This window comes from Neofelis nebulosa, chromosome 17 (genome assembly GCF_028018385.1).
Source record: "Neofelis nebulosa isolate mNeoNeb1 chromosome 17, mNeoNeb1.pri, whole genome shotgun sequence".
In the NCBI taxonomy this organism is placed as follows: domain Eukaryota; kingdom Metazoa; phylum Chordata; class Mammalia; order Carnivora; family Felidae; genus Neofelis; species Neofelis nebulosa.
In genome coordinates this window covers 43179314-43198399 of record NC_080798.1, presented here as the reverse complement: position 1 = coordinate 43198399, position 19086 = coordinate 43179314, and the positions used below count along the sequence as shown (strand labels likewise).

Here is a 19086-nt window from a genome sequence, read left to right as displayed (position 1 = left end):
CAACAGAGTCCCTTGGTAGGGGGGTGGTGGGCAGTAGAGGGGCAAATTCTAAGCTGTGTAATTCCTACATGAAGACTGTATTGGTGAGACTGGAGTACAGGCTGTGCCAGCATAGCTGGGGAGTGAGTAGCAACGCTCAGCTATAATTAGTCACCCCCAGAGCAGAGCCTGCAGAACAGGGAGAGGGAGGAGGGTCTCTGGTGGGAGGAGGGGCCACTGGCTGCTCAGAAGTGGGGAGGCAGAGGCAGAAGTAAGGAAAAACAGCTCTATTCAAGGTAAGCAATGTGAAGCACAAGTTGTGCAGACAGAAGGAGGTCGGCTGTACGAAACCACCTAGTGTAGGCAGCATATAGTAAGCAAGGCCCTGATAAATAAGGTGGGTTTTTGTTGTTGTTTTGTTTGTTTGTTTTACCCCTGAAGTGGGAAGAATGTAGATCTGAATTATGGGGGGGGGGGGGGGGGGGTTGCCGCTAAGCACACCTAAAGAACAGTGCATCTATAGGGGAGCAGAAGGGGACTAGAGAAAAACTGAGTCTAGTATCCCAAGAAAGTGGACACTTGGACGTGGTCTCCTGGGAAGACTGCTTCTTCAGGACCAAGATGCCTGAGCTTTCCGGAGAACGCTATCCCTTCAATGTCCCCACTCATCCTCGTCGCTGACAGAGGGTTCTAGGAGGCTGGAGATTGCTGGAGGAGGGGCCAGACCGAAGGGTTTACTGCAAGGGTAAGAGGGAAGCAGAGAGGGCAAAGGAGTCTAGGGATGAGGCTGGAGAGAGCAAAGGCAGCCCTTAGGGAAGGCAAAGCCTCAGACCTCCCCCGCGCGAAGGGGAGGAGGCAGAGCCACAAGAGAGGGCGCAGGAACTCTGTGAGAGCCCGGATTTGTGGAATCGGAGCCTGAGTCCTGGCACTGTGCAAGAAGCCGGCCCAGATCTGGCGACTAGGGGGTGGGGGTGGGTCCGCTGCCAGCCACCGGCCTGGCTTTCCCACAGACGCACTCACCTATTTTGGCCAGGCTGGCCACCAGGATCCACAGGGCTACCAGGTAGGGCGCCTCCACCTCGTGCCACTGCCAGCGGAAGAGCTCCAGCCCTGGAGGAGGCTCGCCGGGCGACCCCGGCTCCCGGGTGGGCTCTTCGGTTGCGGCCGCCCCCGCCAGGGGCAGCCAGAGCAGCGGTAGTGCTGCGCACAGCATCCTGCCGACTGCCTAGCCGCCCTCCCGGCACCGCACGGCCGCCGGCCTCGCGTCGCCGCCGCGCCTACCGGCCGCCCCCGCGTCACGAGCACGTGGGGCCCGCTCCCCCCAATCCTGGCTCCGAAACCCCCAAGCCGGGTCCGGACTCCGAGACCGTGCTCCGGGCGCCCGGACTCTGGACCCCTGCTCCTCCCCCACTAAACCATTCTCAGCTCTGGAAATCCCCCAGTGCAGCTCTCCCCCAAGTCCCGAAACCTATTCCTTCGAGTCCGCTCCTCCAAACCTTCCTCAAAGCTCCCCCGACCCTGTTTCAGAACTGTAAGCCCCCACAGCCTTCCAGAGGCACTTACTGTCCCACCCGCCCAAGGCTGCAGCCTGCGGGGGGGGGGGAGGGGGGAGGGGCGGGGTCCAGGCCCGAGGGGCGCGTCTCCACAGCTAGTGCAGACCCGCGGCGAGCTGCCCACTGCTGTTACCAAAGGCTCGGGCCCCGACGCTGCCCCGTGCAGACTGCAGGTGGCAGTGCGCCGCCGCCCTCCGGAGCCTAGGACCCCCTACGGGCCCCCGCCCAGACCAGAGCTGCGCACGCGCATTGGGCACGCCCAGAAAGCCGTGAGGGACAACGCTGTCCTCCAAGTCCCCAGAAACTCCAAGGCCTAGATTAGGCCCGGCTCTCCCCAGGCTGAAAAGAAAGCTGTTCCTCTTTATCTCCCAAACCGAGGAGCACCCGGCCACACTTTCCATCAAACTACAAGGAAGTCTCCTCACCTTTTTCTTGAAACTGAAGGGAACGTATCTTCTTTCCCTAAACTATGGAAAACCCAGCCTATCAATTCCCTTCAAACTAAGAGGGATCCACTCACCTTTTCCCCCAAACCTGAGGAGGCATTCGGCTAATCTCGCCCCAAACTGAGGAGGACCGACTCCATTTTTCATTCAAGCTGAGAAGCAACCACCCCACTTCTTCGCCCAAACTGAGGAAAAATATGTTCTACCTCCCCACTCAAACTGAGTCATCACATCATTTTCCCAGAGCTGAGGGGCATCTTCTTACCCCAACTAAAGGGAAATCATCCCACCTCTTCCTTCATACTGAGTGGAATGTATTTTCACCTCTTGCTCCAAACTTAAAGAGACCCATCTGCATGCTTTCCCCAAATGATGTAATCCCATCCACTTCATCCCTCAAACTGAAGGAATCGGGGCCATCTCATCCCTAAACCCAGGGAGACCTGGCTGGCCACTATCTGAAGAAATATCCGCGCCACCTGCCCGAAGAATTCCTTGACCAGAGCGCAGCCTCATCGCCCCCAAGCCCAAAGAAAGCCTCCCTGACGTGGGTGCGCTCTTGAAGGCGGGGCGCGAGCTTGGGTTTTCCCGCCGGCCGAGCCAGTGAACTAACGGAATCACGATCGCGCCCTCTGACTGGCTGGCGACAAGCCTCGCCTCCAGCAGTGGTAGCTCCCCACTGCGTGTTCAGGGACTACTCTTAGCTCCACCTCCTTCCTCGGCCCCGCCTCCGTCTGGCTCCTCCCCTCAGCAGCGTCCGGTCCGGCCCGGCCCAGACAGCCGAGCTAGTGGAGTAGACTCCGCGGCGTAGCCGGGATCCTCCCGGAGGCGCGCGGCGCGAGCCCCTGACAGAACCATGGCGGGCGAGGAAGACCGCGGAGATGGGGACCCGGTATCAGCGGTGACCGTGCGGGTGCAGTACTTGGAGGACACCGACCCCTTCGCATGTGCCAACTTCCCGGAGCCGCGCCGAGCCCCCACCTGTAGCCTGGACGGGGCGCTGCCCCTGAGTGCGCAGATACCCGCGCTGCATCGCCTGTTGGCGGCGCCGTTGAAGGTGAGGGGGCCTAAAGAAAGGTTGGGGGCGATCAAAGGTTCATGGTCGGCGCCATGAAAGCCTTTGGGAGGTACCCCTCGGGGAGAGGCGGGAGTGGGTGCGTTCCTGCGGGAAAGTCTTGGGCTGGGGACCTACGGTCCAAGCTGCCTCGCTTTCGCGGGACGCCTCTCAAGTTGAGGGAAGCTCAAGAAGGGAGGTGGGAGCTTGTTGTCTGCGCCACTTTGGCTGCCCCCTCAAAGTGAGGCCCATCTGGGGAGGTGTTTGGGGTCCATTCGCTGCCTGTCTGCTTGGGTAACCGATCTGGATAAGGTGACGGTAGATGTTTGGGTGGTAGCGGACAAGGAGTTCGGAGCTGGGGAAGGACCAGCTTCCACCTGCTTCAGGTGAGGTGGGGCGGGACCAGGAGGAGGGGCGGACCGGGGCGGGCCACTGGGGGTGGCAAAAGCTTCGAGCGGTTTCTGTTGGCTGGATTGGGTCCTGCCCCATAGAGCGTTGCCCCTGTTGGTGGGGGCCTGGGTAGGGAGTGAGAGTAGAAGAGAGACTTCACGGGGTGAGGGGAGTCCCCGGGAAGCGACCTGGCCCGGGACACGCAGAGAGCCAGTGGCTGCACTGGTGGAAAAGCCCTTTGAGTCACGGCCCCCACCATCCCGTACTCCAGCCTCCACCAGCCCACGGCTAGAAGGGAGGGGGCGAGCCCGGCTAATTTTAAACCGCCGGCCTGCCCTAGTTTGCCTGCGTACCAGAGCCGACTAGTGCACAGTGCTGGGAGAGGCCCTTTTCCAGATGGTTGGCCCTACCTCCCCTCCGGCTCCCTGAGCTCAGTCCCCCGCAGGCAGCCCTTTCCGGCGCTCTGGGTTTCCGGGCCAGGACTCTGGGAGGTGCGCTACCACCCCCCAGGGTTCCCCGCGGCCAGTCCTCACCGAGTGGCGAGAAAAAGGAGAGGGAGTTGGTGGGGGTGCCCTCCCTTGCTCTCAGCCTTAGCTGGGGGGCGAATTGCGCAAACTTGCCCCCTGGGCCCGGGGTCTCCCCTGGAATGTGCCCCGGGCGCCGGGCCCCCAGCCTGCATTCCTTGCTCTGCAGGCCCGCCCCGCCTCTGAGCGCGGGCGGGAGAGTTGGTGAGATTATTGGCCCCGGGGAGCGGCCCGTGTCCGGGCAGAGCCCGAGCTTCAAGGCCACGGCTTGAAGGTTGCAGCACACTGCCCACTTTAGAATTTTGATGCAACCCTTTTTGTGCTGCCCTGTTCAAAGGGGGAAACTGAGGTGCGCCTGGAAGAAGCACATCCAGCCCGAGGCCACTTTCAATTCAGGATAGGCACTGGAGAGAGAGGGCTGTTAAACTGAGGCCAGATTCCTGCCTTCAGGCTCATGAAACTCTTGGTGCTGAAATAAGCCTGGAGCATTACAGAGAACATAGTATTCCTTCTACTGCCACTCTAGGACAGGACTTAGCCCTAACACGCCTCTTCCCAATTAGGGGCAGATTTAAGAGGACAGGGACAGGAAGAAACCACCCCTTGCTTCTTCCTCTCATTTAGGGATCCATCTCCCTACTGCACCAGGTGTTCTGCCCTCTGTTCTGTGCTCCCTAGCTAAGGACACCACTGAGCTCAGATTGAGAATGTGTTAAGTACCCCCCAGCTCAGACATTCCTGGGCTCCTCACTTTTAGGATATCCCACTTGGTGTACCTGAGGACACAGGCAGGATATGCTGGTGGGCACACTGGGTTACTACTGTGCCTGTAGCCAGGACTCCCTGGGGCTGGCAGTTCTGCCAGGAATGGTCAGATACACTGTGATGTGTTCATCCCAAATATAAACTGTGACCACAGCCCCAGAATAGAAGGCTGAAGGAAGAAGGGCTGAGAATAGGGTAGGGGGAGGAACATCAGAGAGCTGAGAGGGGGAGCAGGGCTCCTCCTTGCAGGAAATGTCAACAGCTGGTTCCTCCCCGAGTCCTATAAGGGTGTGCCCCAGGGGCACAGACACGACTCAAGCCTGCCTAGATAGCCCTATAGAGAGGAAAGGTGGCCCAGAAACCCAGGCATTCCCATTCTAGGCTGAGAGCAGAAATAAGAGGGAGGGGGTCTCTACTTAATGCTTTATCCTCTGTACATTTGTCTAGTAGGGGAACAGGACACAGCCAAGTGGACATCTACCCTCCCATTCTGGGCACTGACCGTCATCCCTGCAGACCCTGGGAAAGCACAAAGGCCCAGCCCACTTTCTCTCTGGGGCTCCACCCCATGCACCCCATTGGGCTGGGCCCAGCCACTAGAGTTCCCCTGGGGGCTTCCTTTTTAAACTGTTTAGAGCTTTCAGGTCTGAGAAGGCCTTGCTCATTTCCTCCTAGTCTAGGAGGAAGCTCCTAGCCACAGCCTCTGACTCATCTCCTGGCCTTGGGAAGGGGGCCGGTGGAAGGGGGTGGAGAGGGTCCTGGCAATGCCTTGGGCCATGCCTGGTGTCCCCAGGGGAATTTAGAAGTATCTGTCTTCCCTCTGTTTCAAGCCTCTCCCAGTCCAGGGACCTGCTCTTGCCCAGAGGAGACCTGGCCCTCTGGCCCTGCATTTTCTCTCTTTACCCAGAGTTCTGCTACCTTTTGCTCTTCTGGGCAATGCCTCAGGAGCCCCTCTCGGACACCTATAAACCCTGCCACATCTGAGATAGCACTGACTTCTCCATGGACTCTGGGCAGAGAGACCCAAATGCTGCTCGGTCCCTGATGCAAAGGCCAGAGGAGCCCCCTACTTCTAGCAGCAGGGATAACCCTAGAAAACTTTCTGTCACCAGTAACTCTGTTTCCCCAGCTGTGGCTAAACATTAGAGAAGGACAGGGGTGGCACTGTCCTGGAATGTTTCCTGACCTTGCACCGTCCCTACTCCAGCCTCAGTTTACCCCTCAGAAGCAGTTGTTGCAAGGGGGCTAAAGTGTGAACCTGACCTGCTTGGACAGGGACCAACTGAGGGGTCCCAGAGGATTCTTAAGGGTAAGATGAGGTGCTCTGGTGATGAATTGAGCCATTTATTCTCCTGATATGGAGGTCTTTGGGGGATACTAGAAGATTGGGATGTGGGCATGGATCATGGCCTTCTTCCAGCTTTTCCTGGGACCACCATGTCCAATTTACTGGTCATTCTGGGGTAGGGAGCCTGGGCTGCAGCCTGGTGAGCAACCTCAGGACTTAGATCCTTGCAGATTTAGGCACTATTACCTTGGTGTGTATGATGTGTGTGTGTTCACTGGTGTTCCTTTGCTTGCTACAAATTTGAGGACCAGTTTGGGGTATTTGCAGAGTCCAGAAAGCTGAGGGGTGGTCTTTAGCCCTTGACAACACTAGAGGCTCCAACCCTCCCTCCACCTCCCCTCCAGGGTTTCCTGGAGCACTTCCAAAGTCCATCCATTCAAGATCTAGCCTCAGTTAGCCCTGGTTCCAATCCTGGTTGTGCAGCCTAGGGCATATTCACTGAGGTTCTGAGCTTTGGTTTCCTCACCTGTAAAAGGATTATCAGGAGAAGGGGGCTTGGCTGGCTCAGTTGGAAGAGCATGTGACTCTTGATCTCAGGGTCATGAATTGGAGCCCCATGGTGAGTGCAGAGATTACTTAAGTAAATAAAAGTTAAAAAAAAAATTGTCTGGGACACCTGGATTGCTTAGTCAGTTAAGCATCCAACTCTTTTTTTTTCCTAAGTGTTTATTTATTTTTGAGAGAAAGAGACACACACACAGAGACAGAGCATGAGCAGGGGAGGAACAGAGAGAGAGGGAGACACAGTTGGAAGCAGGCTCCAGCTCTGAGCTAGCTCAGAGCCTGACATGGGTCTTAAATTCACAAATCATGAGATCATGACCTGAGCTGAAGTCGATGCTTACCCGACTGAGCCACCCAGGTGCCCCAGGCACCTGGATTATGCCTCTTGATTTGGCTCAGGTCATGATCTCACAATTCCTGATCTAGCCCTGTGTCAGGCTCTGTGCTGAGAGTGGAGCCTACTTAGGATTCTCCCTCTCCTCTCTGCCACTCCCCTGCGTGTGCCTGTGCTCACACATGTGCACATGTGCACTCCCTCTCTCTCAAAATAAATAAATAAACATTAAAAAAAGGATTATCAGGAGATTCAAACAACTAGGCAAGCTGGTATGTGACACAGAGGAGGCATAACTAATATGGATTTCCCTCCTCAAGGCCCATCCATAGTGTCTCATCTAGGAAGTCATGGTCTAATTGGAAACCCAAGATAACAGGAGAAGGAGGGTTGTTAGAGCACAGGATATCTCTCGTGTTTAAAATTTATTTATTTATTTATTTCGTTAGTTATTATTTAAGCGATCTCTATACCCAACATGGGGCTCAAATCATGACCCTGAAATCTAGAGTTCCTCCGATTGAGCCAGCCAGGTGCCCCAAGGGTCTTGTGCTTATAGGAAAGCAGAAGAAAAAAGCAACAAAATCATTTCCTAAAATAGGAGTCCTTCAGCATATAATTCTGCCCTCTTCTCCATCTTCTTTCCCTGCCCCTGGCGTGGCCATTCTTGCCTGATTTGCAGTTATGAAAAATACTGGGGAGTAGACACCATGGTCTCCTCAGTTTGGCCCTGCATTTAAAATCATATGTAACAAGTTGGTTTCGGCTGCCAGAAAAGCTTGAGCCCAGAGAACCAAGAAAAAGTGGGCTGGATGCTGAAGGGAGGGTCTGAGCCTGGGAAGAATGGAGAGGACTCCACTCTAAGACACAGAGAAGCATGAAAGACAAGAGCCAGGAGGGAGTCAAGGATATGAGCCCACGCTGGCCCTGTGCTGACCCTAAGCGCTGTCAGCAGGGACCAGTGTTCAGGCTTACTCTGGCCTGGCCCAGCCCCATGGTGTGAGAAACAAGCACCAGAGGTTTGGCTCTCAGAAGGGTGACCCGAGGAAGGGGGCAGGGGTGTGAGGGACAAGCACCATCCAGCTGACAGGAAGTCTCTGTTCTTTGCTATCCTAGCCTATCACCCCCCATCTCTACCCAGGACAGGCAACTAGGTTAGGGGAGAGGGGCACCAACCTGGAGGCTCTGGGCTGGCTGTTACCTCTGGACTTCTTCCTAGAAATGGGACCCTGGAAGAATAAGACAAAATGGCTAGGGAGGCCACTGCTGCCACCACGGAGGGAAAGGGTTTAAATCTGCTCATCTGAGGAGGCTGGGTGATAGAGCACTTGGCCTTCAGGACTCTACCCCAAATAGATGCAAGTATCCTGGAAGGAGAGGGCCATTCTCTGCTTACTTGGGATTATAGCATGTAAGTGTGCTTGCAGGAAGGGAAGACATCCTGCTTGATCCGAGCTTTCTGTACGTGTGCTTCTTGGGCTTGTGCTCCTCCAGAGCGTGTATGTACACACACACACACACACACACACACACACACACACACACACACCAGATCGTAAACCTGGGTGTGGAAGTACATACCAGGTATAATATAATCACCCTCCAGTATTTACCTTTATGGCACTCTGCCCCTCTCCTTTCTTAGCACTCATGGCAGTTGTGCTTCTATATTTATTTGTGGTCTTTTTTAATTTTTTTTAAACGTTTATTTATTTTTGAGACAGAGAGAGATAGAGCATGAACGGGGGAGGGTCAGAGAGAGAGGAAGACACAGAATCCGAAGCAGGCTCCAGGCTCTGAGCTGTCAGCACAGACCCCGACGCAGGGCTCGAACTCACAGACCACGAGATCATGATCTGAGCCAAAGTCGGACGCTTAACCGACTGAGCCACCCAGGCGCCCCTGTGGTCTTTTTTTTTTTTTTTTTAATGTTTATTTATTTATTTTGAGAGAGATAGCACAAGCATGGGGAAGGGACAGAGAGAGGGGGAGAGAGAGAATCCCAAGTAGGCATCCCAATGTCAGTGCAGAGCCTGATGGGGGCTCAATCCCACAAACCATGAGATCATGACCTGAGCTGAAATCAAATTGGACACTTAACCAACTGAGCCACCCAGGCAGCCACTTGTGGCCTTTTTCTGAGGTAAGGCTGCTGGCCCTCCCCAGCTGGGCTCCCCACTATGTCTTCAGCACCTAAAAACAGCCGGGTTCACGAATGTTTGCATGAATGAGCTATTCTATATATGTGTGATTTGGGGGATCCCTGAAGGGGTTTGTTTCTCTGGGGCTGTGCCAGGCTGTGTGGATATGTTTCTCTAGGGTCCTAGAATCCTCTAGTCCAAGGTAGAAGGAGATGCAGCTATGCCTGGATGGGGGTGGAGTGGGTAGGCTGCTGAGTCACCATGTGGGAAGAGGGATCAGGAGGAATGTGGGGCTGCCCTCAGCTGAGCTGGCCCAAGATAAAGTACCCCAGGCCTGGGGCCTTGCCACCCCATCTCAGGCCTGTTCCCACTAGGCCCTGGAGAAGATGACTCTGCTCTCAGGGAGGGGAGAGAGGCCAGGCCCGCCCAAGGCGCCCAAGGGAGGGCAGGCAGCCAGGCAGGAAGTGGGACAGAGAACAGGCTAGAGTGTTTGTCCTATGTCCCATGTCCCAGGCAAGGCGGGGGTGGGGGGAGTGGGGGAAGGAGAGGGGGTGTCACCCAAGGGCCTCACAGGCTGAACTGCCAGGAAGGAGCTAGGTCAGTCTCTCAGACATGAGCAGAGTATAAAGCAGAAACGGGTAGGGGTAGGAGCTGGGCTCCCTTTCTCCCAGGGGACCAACAGCAGCTGTAAGTCCTTGGACTGGGCCCAGAGCAGGGCAGTGCTGACAGAACAGTGGGACAGATGTTGGGACTGACTTTCCCAGTAAGATGGAAACCAGAAAATACTCTGCTTCTCCAGAGGTGGGCTCTCCCTGGGCCATAACAACCCAAGGAGCAGGGCCACTCAATATAAGGGGACTTTGCTGAGCCCTGCATACTGGCTCTGTGCTATGGGGGAAGTGTCTGGGAGAGGCACAGTGCTGCCCTCAGACTCTCGGGAGTCACTTCTCTACAGGTACTTCTCAAGAGGCCAAGTGTCATGCCTGGTGGTAGTAGAGGGGAGCCGGGCAGGGGGCATGATAGAGATACTTGGGAAGCACACACACGGATAGAATGTGTGCCTCGTACAATGCAGGTTTCAGGGACCTGCTATAGACTGATAGAGTCAGACCCTAAAACCTAGTTTTTAACAGGCCCCTTGGAGGCCTCTGAGGTCTAGCTCACTTGGGGCAGGGCAAAGACCCTGAGGCCTGAAGGGACTGATAGCCTATGGATTACTCACTGTTCCTCACTGTCTCAATTCAGGGAGACACACATACCACACACACACACACACACACACACACACACACACACACACACACTCCTTCCAGCTGGGTTTGCACCAATATTCTTAACACTTTCTCCCTGGGCTTGAATGCTTTGTGGATGCAGCTTATCACCCCCAGGGCTGTGAACTTCCTTGAAGGCAGGAACTTCGTCCCATATTCTATTCCCTTTCCTTATTCATGTTCATGAGCTCAACATGTTTAGTGAGCACTTACTGTGAGCCATAGGGCTGTGCTAGGCTCTGCAGATATAGCATGGGGCAAGACAGACATGCTGCCTGAACCCAGAGATCTCATAGTTAGTGGGGAAGGAGACTAGTGTCTAGGATATTATAATGCTGTATGGAAGGCCTCACACATGGGGTGGAACAGGTTGCATAGCACTGGCTACAGGAGTTCAGGAAAGTGTTCCAAAAAAGCATTACCTAATCTGAAACATGCAGAATGGTAGGTGTTAGCCAGAAGACACAGCACATTCAAAGGGCAAGAAAGCCTGGCATCTGAGGTAGATGGGCTTCGTGCACGGTAGGCCCATGAGAAATGACTGCTGAAGGAATGCATGGCTGCAGCATACACCCTGTGGTATGCCGCTCTGCTGGCTCTCTGAGTGGAAGTAGAAGGTCATGGGGTCTCCATACATATCTCTACCACCCCTTTCCCAGCCCTGACAACTATTCCCTTTGCCCCCAGCTGGAGGACTGTGCTCTACAAGTGTCTCCCTCTGGATACTACCTGGACCCTGAGCTTTCTCTGGAAGAGCAGCGGGAGATGCTGGAGGGCTTCTATGAAGAGATCAGGTCAGAGCTCATGGGACCAGGAAGGCAAGGCTGGCCCCTACCCTTGCCTCCACCAGGGGCTGGCTCAGGTGTCAGCAGCCAAGACACCTGATCTCTAGCCTAGGCTGAGGGTCACCTCCTGCCATGCCACCCCACATGACTGTGCCAGGGGAATCCCTGGCCAGTGTTACCTGATGCCTGGGATGGGGGGTGGGGGGGGCGGGATGTGTGTGATCTCCTACATACCTGAGATACCTATGTTTGCACAAACCCTCCTGTTGAGGAGGAGGGAGTTGGGCCAGGAGTGGCATGTGGGGTGGTGTTTAGCTGCCTTGGTGTGGGGGGCAGGGACCCTGAGGAATGGCCTGAAAACTGCTGACTAGGCTGCTTAATTCCAGCAAAGGGCGAAAGCCTACACTTATCCTGCGTACTCAACTCTCCGTGAGGGTCAATGCCATCTTGGGTGAGTGTATGAGGACATTAGTGTCCAAGAATGCCCCTCCCCAGTGCTGCTGGCTCAGTTTCTTTCAGGCCTGTGCTGGACAGTGGACAAAGCACATGGGAGACAGGATGTGTGGCCCCTTCCCACTCCTATCCTGACCTCTCCTTTCAGGGCCAGGGCTGATGCTGCAACTAAACCGGATTGGGGGTTGCCCAGAGTCAGGGAGTGGAGGAGGAGGTAGGGGGCTCAGGCACTAGAATATTCTTTGGTGGGGGGTTGTGTCCCCTTGAGGTTTCCATGCCCACCTACCCCTTGCAGAAAAGTTGTATGGCTCCAGTGGCCCTGAGCTCCGCCGTTCCCTCTTCTCACTAAAGCAGATCTTCCAGGTGAGGCCCAGAAGTGGGCTGGGGGTGGGTGTCCAGCCTGAGCCCTGCTTAAATTTCCCCATGGTGCCCCCAGGAGGACAAGGACCTGGTGCCTGAATTTGTACACTCAGAGGGGCTGAGTTGCCTGATCCGTGTGGGTGCTGCTGCCGACCACAACTACCAGACCTACATCCTCCGAGGTAAGTCCAACTCCTCCCCCATGACCCCTGCCTTCAGTGACCCCTTACTGACCTCTTCTTGTCTCTGTGTCCCCAGCACTAGGCCAGCTGATGCTTTTTGTGGATGGGATGCTAGGGGTGGTGGCCCACAGTGAGACTGTACAGTGGCTGTACACACTGTGTGCCAGCATGGTAAGTGGCCCTCCACACAGCCATGCACCCTTTTCCCACTGCCTCTCTCTGGACCTCAGTCTCCTATTCTGCAAAGTGGGCTGGAATTGAATGAGTCTGAGGCTCGTCTAAGTCTAGAACGTACTCCAACACCTGGTTCTGGGGCCAGGGTCTTTCTGCCTAGACTCTCCTCTTTGAGTCCAGCCCCAGAAGCCCTTACCCCTCCCCACCAGGAGCTGATACAAGTCTGGCCCAAGCCCCACTCATATGTGGTGACCCCTCCCCCTAGTCCCGCTTGGTGGTGAAGACAGCCCTGAAGCTGCTGCTGGTGTTTGTGGAATACTCTGAGAACAATGCACCGCTGCTTATCCATGCTGTCAGTTCTGTGGCCAGCTCTACAGGTGAGAGACTGTTCCTCCTCCCCCCTCAACCCCCACTCAGAGCCCTCTCTCCTACCTGTCCCCGCATGACTGCTCCCCTTTCTGTGTCAGGCTCTCTTCCTTGGGCCAATCTGGTGTCCATCCTGGAGGAGAAGAATGGCGCTGACCCTGAGTTGTTGGTGTACACAGTCACCCTCATCAACAAGGTGGGTATGGCCGAATAGGGGGGAACCAGGTGCCAATTCTGGGCCCCTTAGGCTCCTGACTTCCAGTCTCCATCAGCCTTAGCCTTGCCCTCCCATCCCCACCCTCTAGACACTGGCAGCACTCCCAGACCAGGACACCTTCTATGATGTGACAGATGCACTGGAGCAGCAAGGCATGGAGGCCCTGGTCCAGCGCCATTTGGGCACCTCGGGTACTGATGTGGACCTGCGCACACAGCTGGTGCTCTATGAGGTGGGCTGGGTCACCTGGGCACAACTGGCGGGGAAGAAGGAGGTGCAGTTCGCCAGCGGCTCACATCTGGGTCTACCTCCACTAGAATGCCCTGCGGTTGGAGGATGGAGACATCGATGAAGCCGCTGCAGGTGGAAGGCGGGAACGCAGAAAGCCCTCTTCAGAGGAGGGCAAGAGGAGCCGCCGATCTCTAGAAGGCGGGAGCTGCCCTTTGCGCTCCACCGAGCCTGGGTAAGATAGAACTTGCCCTAGCACTTGGGGAGGGGTGGATCTGCCTGCCGAGGCCTAGTCTGTTGATAAGCCCCGCCTCCAGCCCCACAGGCCCTGTCTCTAGCCGCGCAGGCCCCGCCTCGCAGACAGGCCCCACCTCCAGCCCCTCAGACCTGGCCTCAACTGTAATCTCCACCTACTCCACTGGCCCTGCCCTGTCGACAAGCCTGAACTCCAGCCTCATGGGCCCTGCTTCTGGCCTCCTTACTTCGGTGAACCTCTTTCCTGCCATCTCTGTGGGGCCATCAGCCGACAGCTCCAGCGAGAGGAGCATCTATAAGTAAGTAGGAAGATAGTGGAGGCCACCCCTAGAGTCCTCTCTCCAGCTGTCCCTCCACTGAGCCCCTCCACAGGCCCTCCGCCTCCTCTGCCCAAACTCCTCTGCCCAAACGCATGCTTTCTCTTTCTTTCCAGACTTCACCAAACTGCTCCTGTTTGGTAAGTGACTGCTGGGGAGTGGGGTTCAGCCCTGACTGGACCTCTTACTCCTCCTGCTTGTCTCCTCATCTCTTTCTGGCATTCTGCCTGTCTTTGCCCTTTGTCATCTATCTCCTTGCCCCCCTTCTTTATTTCTCTGTCACTGTCTCTTGACTCTCTTGTTCTTTGTCTCTTACTACGCCCTGTCCTGCTTCATGTCAGTCTCTCCCCTCCATTTCCAGTTTCTTCATGTCCTGTCACCCCCACCCCTCCTCTTTCCACTGGGGCTGGGAAGGAACCCCTGATATTACTGCCCAGCTGTGTGTGGGTACAAGCAACTGGGCTTTGGAGTGGAGCAGGCACCATAATTACCATCTCTTCCTCTCGTCCCCCTACCCAGGGCCCCTGAGAGCCCACCTGTCTCTCAGTCCCCTACTGAGCAGGCAGTGCTGGAGTAAGTACAGAGGCCAGCCTGCCAGGCCTGCCATTTGCTCAGGGCTTCAGCATTGCTTCCCCCAGCGGGGGTTCCATGTGCCTCATGCAGCCAGAGCTGGGGGACTCTCAGGCCCATCTTCTCCCATACATAGCCCTCCTTTGTTACCCAAGGACCAAGCACTGGGAAGCAGTTCACTGGGGTCATAGTGTTCAATAGTGACACCTTAACAAGCTTCAACCAGAAATGAAGACACGGACTCCCAATCTGGAGCCCATTCTTCCATGTCCTCAGCCCAGGAATAGGGAAGGGGGCTAGGATCTAGGGTGATGTGTGGTATAGGGGTGGAGGAGCAACCTAGGGCTGAGGGAAGAAGGGCAGGGACTGAAGGCCAACAAAGGCTAGAGGGGCTCAAAAATAGACACTGGATCACATTCATTATTCCAACATAAAATGAATGCCTGTTGTGGTAGCTCAGTCAGTAAAGCATGGGACTCTTGAGCTGAATGCTTGCTTCCCAGGCCCTTTTCTAGACATGGGTCATAGCTCTCAGAAGCTACCAGACATGGGACAGCCTGGTGTGCCCATTGGAACAGCTATCTCCTTCCCCTGCTCTAAGGGTCTAGAATCAGACAGTGAATGTGAACAGCAGCAAGGTTGCAAGTTAGCTGTTAAGTAGAACTTCTCCCCATATGTTGACCTGGGAATGCTGGGTTGGCAGTGACCCTCCCCAGATGTGGAGGAATGAACAGGGGCTGCCTTGGGAGGGCAAGTCCTGGGTCTGCTCAGCGCATGGACTGTTCTCTGTATGTCTGTGTGTGCCTGCAATTTGGGGCAGTGCCCAGGGGCCCAGCAAGGCATGTACACCACCCTGGGCTGGGATGTGTCAGACACCCTCACTGACAAGTACCTCCCCTCAGAGCCCGGTTCCTGGAGAATGTGGCAGCAGCAGAAACAGAGAAGCAGGCTGCACTGGCCCAGGGCCGAGCAGAGACACTGGCTGAGGCCATGCTTGATGAGGCTGATGGACACCCAGGTGAGTAGGTGGGTGGGCAGAATCCACTCATGTTGCCCTATTGCTCCAGAGGGCGTGACACTGACAGCTGCTTCTCTTCTCTAGATACCGGGGAACTATGGGGCTCCCCAGAACCAGGCCCTGCACCCAGAACACCCCAGAGCCCTGCCCCCCGAAGTCTGCTCCGGGCCCAGCGGAGCCTTGAGCCAGAGCCCAAGGAGCCACTGGCCCCACCAAGCCCCAAGGCTGAGCCCATTCAGGAATTCCCTATCCGTGTACCTAAGCTCTGCATTGGAGACCTGGACTTCTCAGATTTGGGGGAGGATGAAGACGAGGACATGCTGAACATGGAGGCTGTGGAGGCTGGGAAAGGGGTCCCACCCCCACCGCCCCCACTGCCTGTGCTCTCTGGAGGTGGCCCACCTCCTCCACCCCCACCTCCCCCACCCATCAAAGGCTCACTCCCACCACCTCCACCTCCCACCACTCCCCTTCCTCCCTCAGCACCCGATGGTCTAGCCCTCCCCACCAAGAGGAAGACAGTAAAACTCTTCTGGCGGGAGCTAAAGCTGGCTGGGGGTCATGAAGGCTCTGGGAGCCGCTTTGGGCCCTGCCCCACCCTGTGGGCCTCACTGGAACCTGTCTCGGTGGACACAGCCCGGCTGGAACACCTGTTTGAGTCCCGTGCCAAAGATGTGCTGCCTTCCAAGGTAAACCCACCCTCATCTGCAAGGTAACCCCAGCGGAAAGAGGAGGGAATCAGAACTGAAGGGTCTGAACTGCCAGGGACAGCCACTCATTTCCCACATGGGGAAACCAAGGCAAAGAAAGGCATTGAGTCTTGTCTGAGGTTTCTCAACAAGGAATCAGCAGAGTCTAGCCCTAACTGGAATCTAAGCTCATCCCAAGGCCTTACATATCCCAGATCCCTGGTTGTGGAGTGCCCCCACAATCTGGCTATTTAGAGGGGCTATTTAGAGTGCCCTTGTAGATTGTTGCCCCAGCTAGTCCCTTTCCCAGTCTTACACTGCCCTCTTGCCAACTTTAAAGAAAGCTGGTGAGGGCCGCCGGACAATGACCACAGTGCTGGACCCCAAGCGCAGCAACGCTATCAACATTGGCCTAACCACCCTGCCACCTGTGCATGTCATTAAGGCTGCCCTGCTCAACTTTGATGAGTTTGCCGTCAGCAAGGATGGCATTGAGGTAGGGATACCAGCTAAGGGTGTGACATGGAGGTGGGAGGTCTGGCCCTCTCCTTTGGTCAGTGGGCATTTCCTGTCCCTCCAATGGTGGGCATGGGCTTAGCATTTCTACAGAGCAGTTCCCCAGGCCCTGGGGATACCCCAAATGACCAAATGACCTGGGGATGAGTCAAGACCAACATCTGAGGCCTCAGGCCAGCACTGAGGGGACTTCGTGTGGGGTGGTGGTTGCATCCTCAGAAACTGCTGACTATGATGCCCACGGAAGAGGAGCGGCAGAAGATTGAGGAGGCCCAGCTGGCCAATCCTGACATACCCCTGGGCCCAGCTGAGAATTTCCTGATGACCCTTGCCTCCATTGGGGGCCTGGCCGCACGTCTACAACTCTGGGCCTTCAAGCTGGACTATGACAGCATGGAACGGGTACTTAGGTCATGGCATGTGGCAGGAAGTGGGGCAGGTGAGCACAAGGACCAGGTAGTTTGAGAGACCCTTGTCTCCCACTCCAGGAAATCGCAGAGCCACTATTTGACCTGAAAGTGGGCATGGAACAGCTGGTACAAAATGCCACCTTCCGCTGTATCCTGGCCACCCTGTTGGCTGTGGGCAACTTCCTCAACGGTTCCCAGGTTAGTGGGAGTGCATGAGGGCTGGGGGCCAGGGCTCTGGAGCCTGCTAGGCCCAGGCTCAGATGGGGTCCTTTCAGAGCAGCGGCTTTGAGCTGAGCTACCTGGAGAAGGTGTCAGAGGTGAAGGACACAGTGCGCCGACAGTCACTGCTGCACCATCTCTGTTCCTTGGTTCTCCAGACCCGGCCTGATTCCTCTGACCTCTACTCAGAAATACCCGCCCTGACTCGCTGTGCCAAGGTTAGCACCAGCCAGAGGCTTGACTAAGGCCAGCCATGGCAAAAGGGAGTGCTGCTTTCTGGGGCTGGCTTTTCCTCCATGTTTGGGCTACTGTGCCAGAGTGTGCTCGGCTACAGGTGTTGTGTGGGCTGTATCCTCTGCCAGAAACATTCTTTCCTCTATTGGCCTGGCTACACCTACTGTCTTTGGGTCTTCATTTAGCCACTACTTCCCTCAAGAGAGCTTTTCCATTCCCCATTAGATCAAATGGACTTGTCTCTTCCCTGGATTAGACTGTGAGCTTTTGGAGGGCAGGCGGAGGCTTTTTGGCTCTCTATATCTCTAGGGACCAGACTGGCTAGCCTGACAGAGGCAGCCTCAGGTGGTGCCTGTCTTTGGGGGGACAACATGCATACCCCCTGCCTTTCCAGGTGGACTTTGAGCAGCTGACTGAGAACCTGGGGCAGCTGGAGCGTCGGAGCCGGGCAGCTGAGGAGAGTCTACGGAACTTGGCCAAACACGAGCTGGCCCCAGCCCTGCGTGCCCGCCTCACCCACTTCCTGGCCCAGTGTGGCCGCCGTGTTGCCATGCTGCGGGTAGTACACCGCCGTGTCTGCAACAGGTGGGGACATGGGCAGAGGGCAGGACTGCTATCACCATCCCTCACACCCTAAGCAGGACTCACCATCCCTCCCTACCCCAACCTGCCTAGGTTCCATGCCTTCCTGTTGTACCTGGGGTACACGGCCCAGGCAGCCCGGGAAGTGCGCATCATGCAGTTCTGCCACACGCTGCGTGAGTTTGCACTGGAGTATCGGACTTGCCGGGAACGGGTGCTACAGCAGCAGCAAAAGCGGGCCACGTACCGTGAGCGCAACAAGACACGGGGCCGCATGATCACTGAGGTAGGTACCTTTTCCAGGTTTGGACTGCCACCCCCGTGGTTTCCTTCCCCTGCTCCCAGCTCACCCTTCTCCCCTCTACAGACAGAAAAGTTCTCAGGTGTGGCTGGGGAAGTCCCCAGCAACCCATCTGTCCCAGTGGCCGTGGGCAGTGGGCCAGGGCGGGGTGATGCTGACAGTCATGCCAGCATGAAGAGTCTGCTGACCAGCAAGCCGGAGGACACCACACATGGCCGCCGCAGCAGAGGTGGGACCTATGGCCACTGGGGGCAATGGGCTTTGGGGTCACCTTGTCCTGACTTCTCTATCTGGCCTCTCTCAGGAATGGTCCAGAGCACCTCCCCAGTCATGCCTACAGCAATGGGGCCCTCCAATGCACCCCCAGAAGAACCCCCAGTCTCCAATTTACCCAGTGACACTTCAGATGAGATCATGGACCTGCTGGTACAGTCAGTGACCAAGAGCAGTCCTCGTGCCTTAGCTGCTCGGGAGCGCAAGCGGTCCCGTGGCAACCGCAAGTCTTGTGAGTACTCCCCAAATGCCCACTACCCGCCTTAACCGCATCAACCCTCTCTAACCCTGCTCTGTTCCTGCAGTGAGACGGACGTTGAAGAGCGGGCTCGGAGAGGACCTGGTGCAGGCACTGGGACTGAGCAAGGGTCCTGGCCTGGAGGTGTGAAGGTACTGCCTCTAGGACATGGACGGGCCCCAGCCTGCAATGTAAGAGACTAGAGAATGAGGAGGAATCAAAGCAGAATTCTGGGCCTTTTCTCAACCCTAAGGCCACTGTGTGCCCAGTGGACAGTGCCTTGAGCAGTATTAGCTGTGTGTGCCTGTATGCAATTGTGTGTTTGTGTGTGTATATGTACTTGTATGAGCTCCCTGAATGCATGGAGTATAATAAAGTTTTCCTAGCCAA

At 56.2% G+C, this 19086-nt stretch overlaps 2 protein-coding genes across 11 annotated transcripts in view; one reads left to right on the top strand and one right to left on the bottom strand.

Annotated features, from left to right (window-relative positions):
• The window catches only part of SLC9A5 (solute carrier family 9 member A5), a 27142-nt gene extending 18572 nt beyond the window's left edge, over positions 1-8570 (bottom strand). For 3 of the 8 annotated variants that reach the window (XM_058708955.1, XM_058708952.1, XM_058708957.1), the window contains exon 1: positions 1000-2592. In XM_058708955.1, coding sequence (XP_058564938.1) covers positions 1000-1192 — 193 coding nt within the window. In that variant the 5' untranslated portion in view covers positions 1193-2592. Of the gene's footprint in view, positions 1-999; positions 2603-8073 lie in introns of those variants that run through there. The other 5 variants (XM_058708958.1, XM_058708959.1, XM_058708954.1 and 2 more) reach the window with 5 other exon arrangements.
• On the top strand, positions 2733-19086 carry FHOD1 (formin homology 2 domain containing 1). 3 transcript variants are annotated; one of them, XM_058708948.1, is made up of 24 exons: positions 2733-3035; positions 10997-11103; positions 11481-11545; positions 11843-11910; positions 11984-12089; positions 12166-12260; positions 12529-12640; positions 12731-12825; positions 12935-13078; positions 13164-13309; positions 13392-13628; positions 13763-13786; positions 14166-14219; positions 15119-15234; positions 15319-15923; positions 16264-16419; positions 16659-16841; positions 16928-17047; positions 17125-17286; positions 17697-17887; positions 17978-18170; positions 18252-18414; positions 18490-18690; positions 18764-19086. In XM_058708948.1, the coding sequence occupies exons 1-24, from the start codon at positions 2835-2837 to the stop codon at positions 18844-18846; spliced, it is 3627 nt and encodes a 1208-aa protein (XP_058564931.1). In that variant the 5' UTR covers positions 2733-2834; the 3' UTR covers positions 18847-19086. The 3 variants fall into 3 exon arrangements, with proteins under 3 accessions (XP_058564931.1, XP_058564932.1, XP_058564933.1); XM_058708949.1 differs by lacking the exons at positions 13763-13786; positions 14166-14219 and having other exon boundaries at positions 2734-3035; XM_058708950.1 differs by lacking the exons at positions 2733-3035; positions 11843-11910.

What these genes read in the sequence shown, in the direction of transcription:
- FHOD1 (XM_058708948.1), top strand. Translation starts at nt 2,835, where the DNA reads ATGGCGGGCGAGGAAGACCGCGGAGATGGGGACCCGGTATCAGCGGTG. An exon ending in TTCTGTGGCCAGCTCTACAG is followed by an intron (nt 12,641 to 12,730) that starts GTGAGAGACTGT and finishes TTTCTGTGTCAG; the next exon opens with GCTCTCTTCCTTGGGCCAAT. An exon ending in ACTTCCTCAACGGTTCCCAG is followed by an intron (nt 17,048 to 17,124) that starts GTTAGTGGGAGT and finishes GGGTCCTTTCAG; the next exon opens with AGCAGCGGCTTTGAGCTGAG.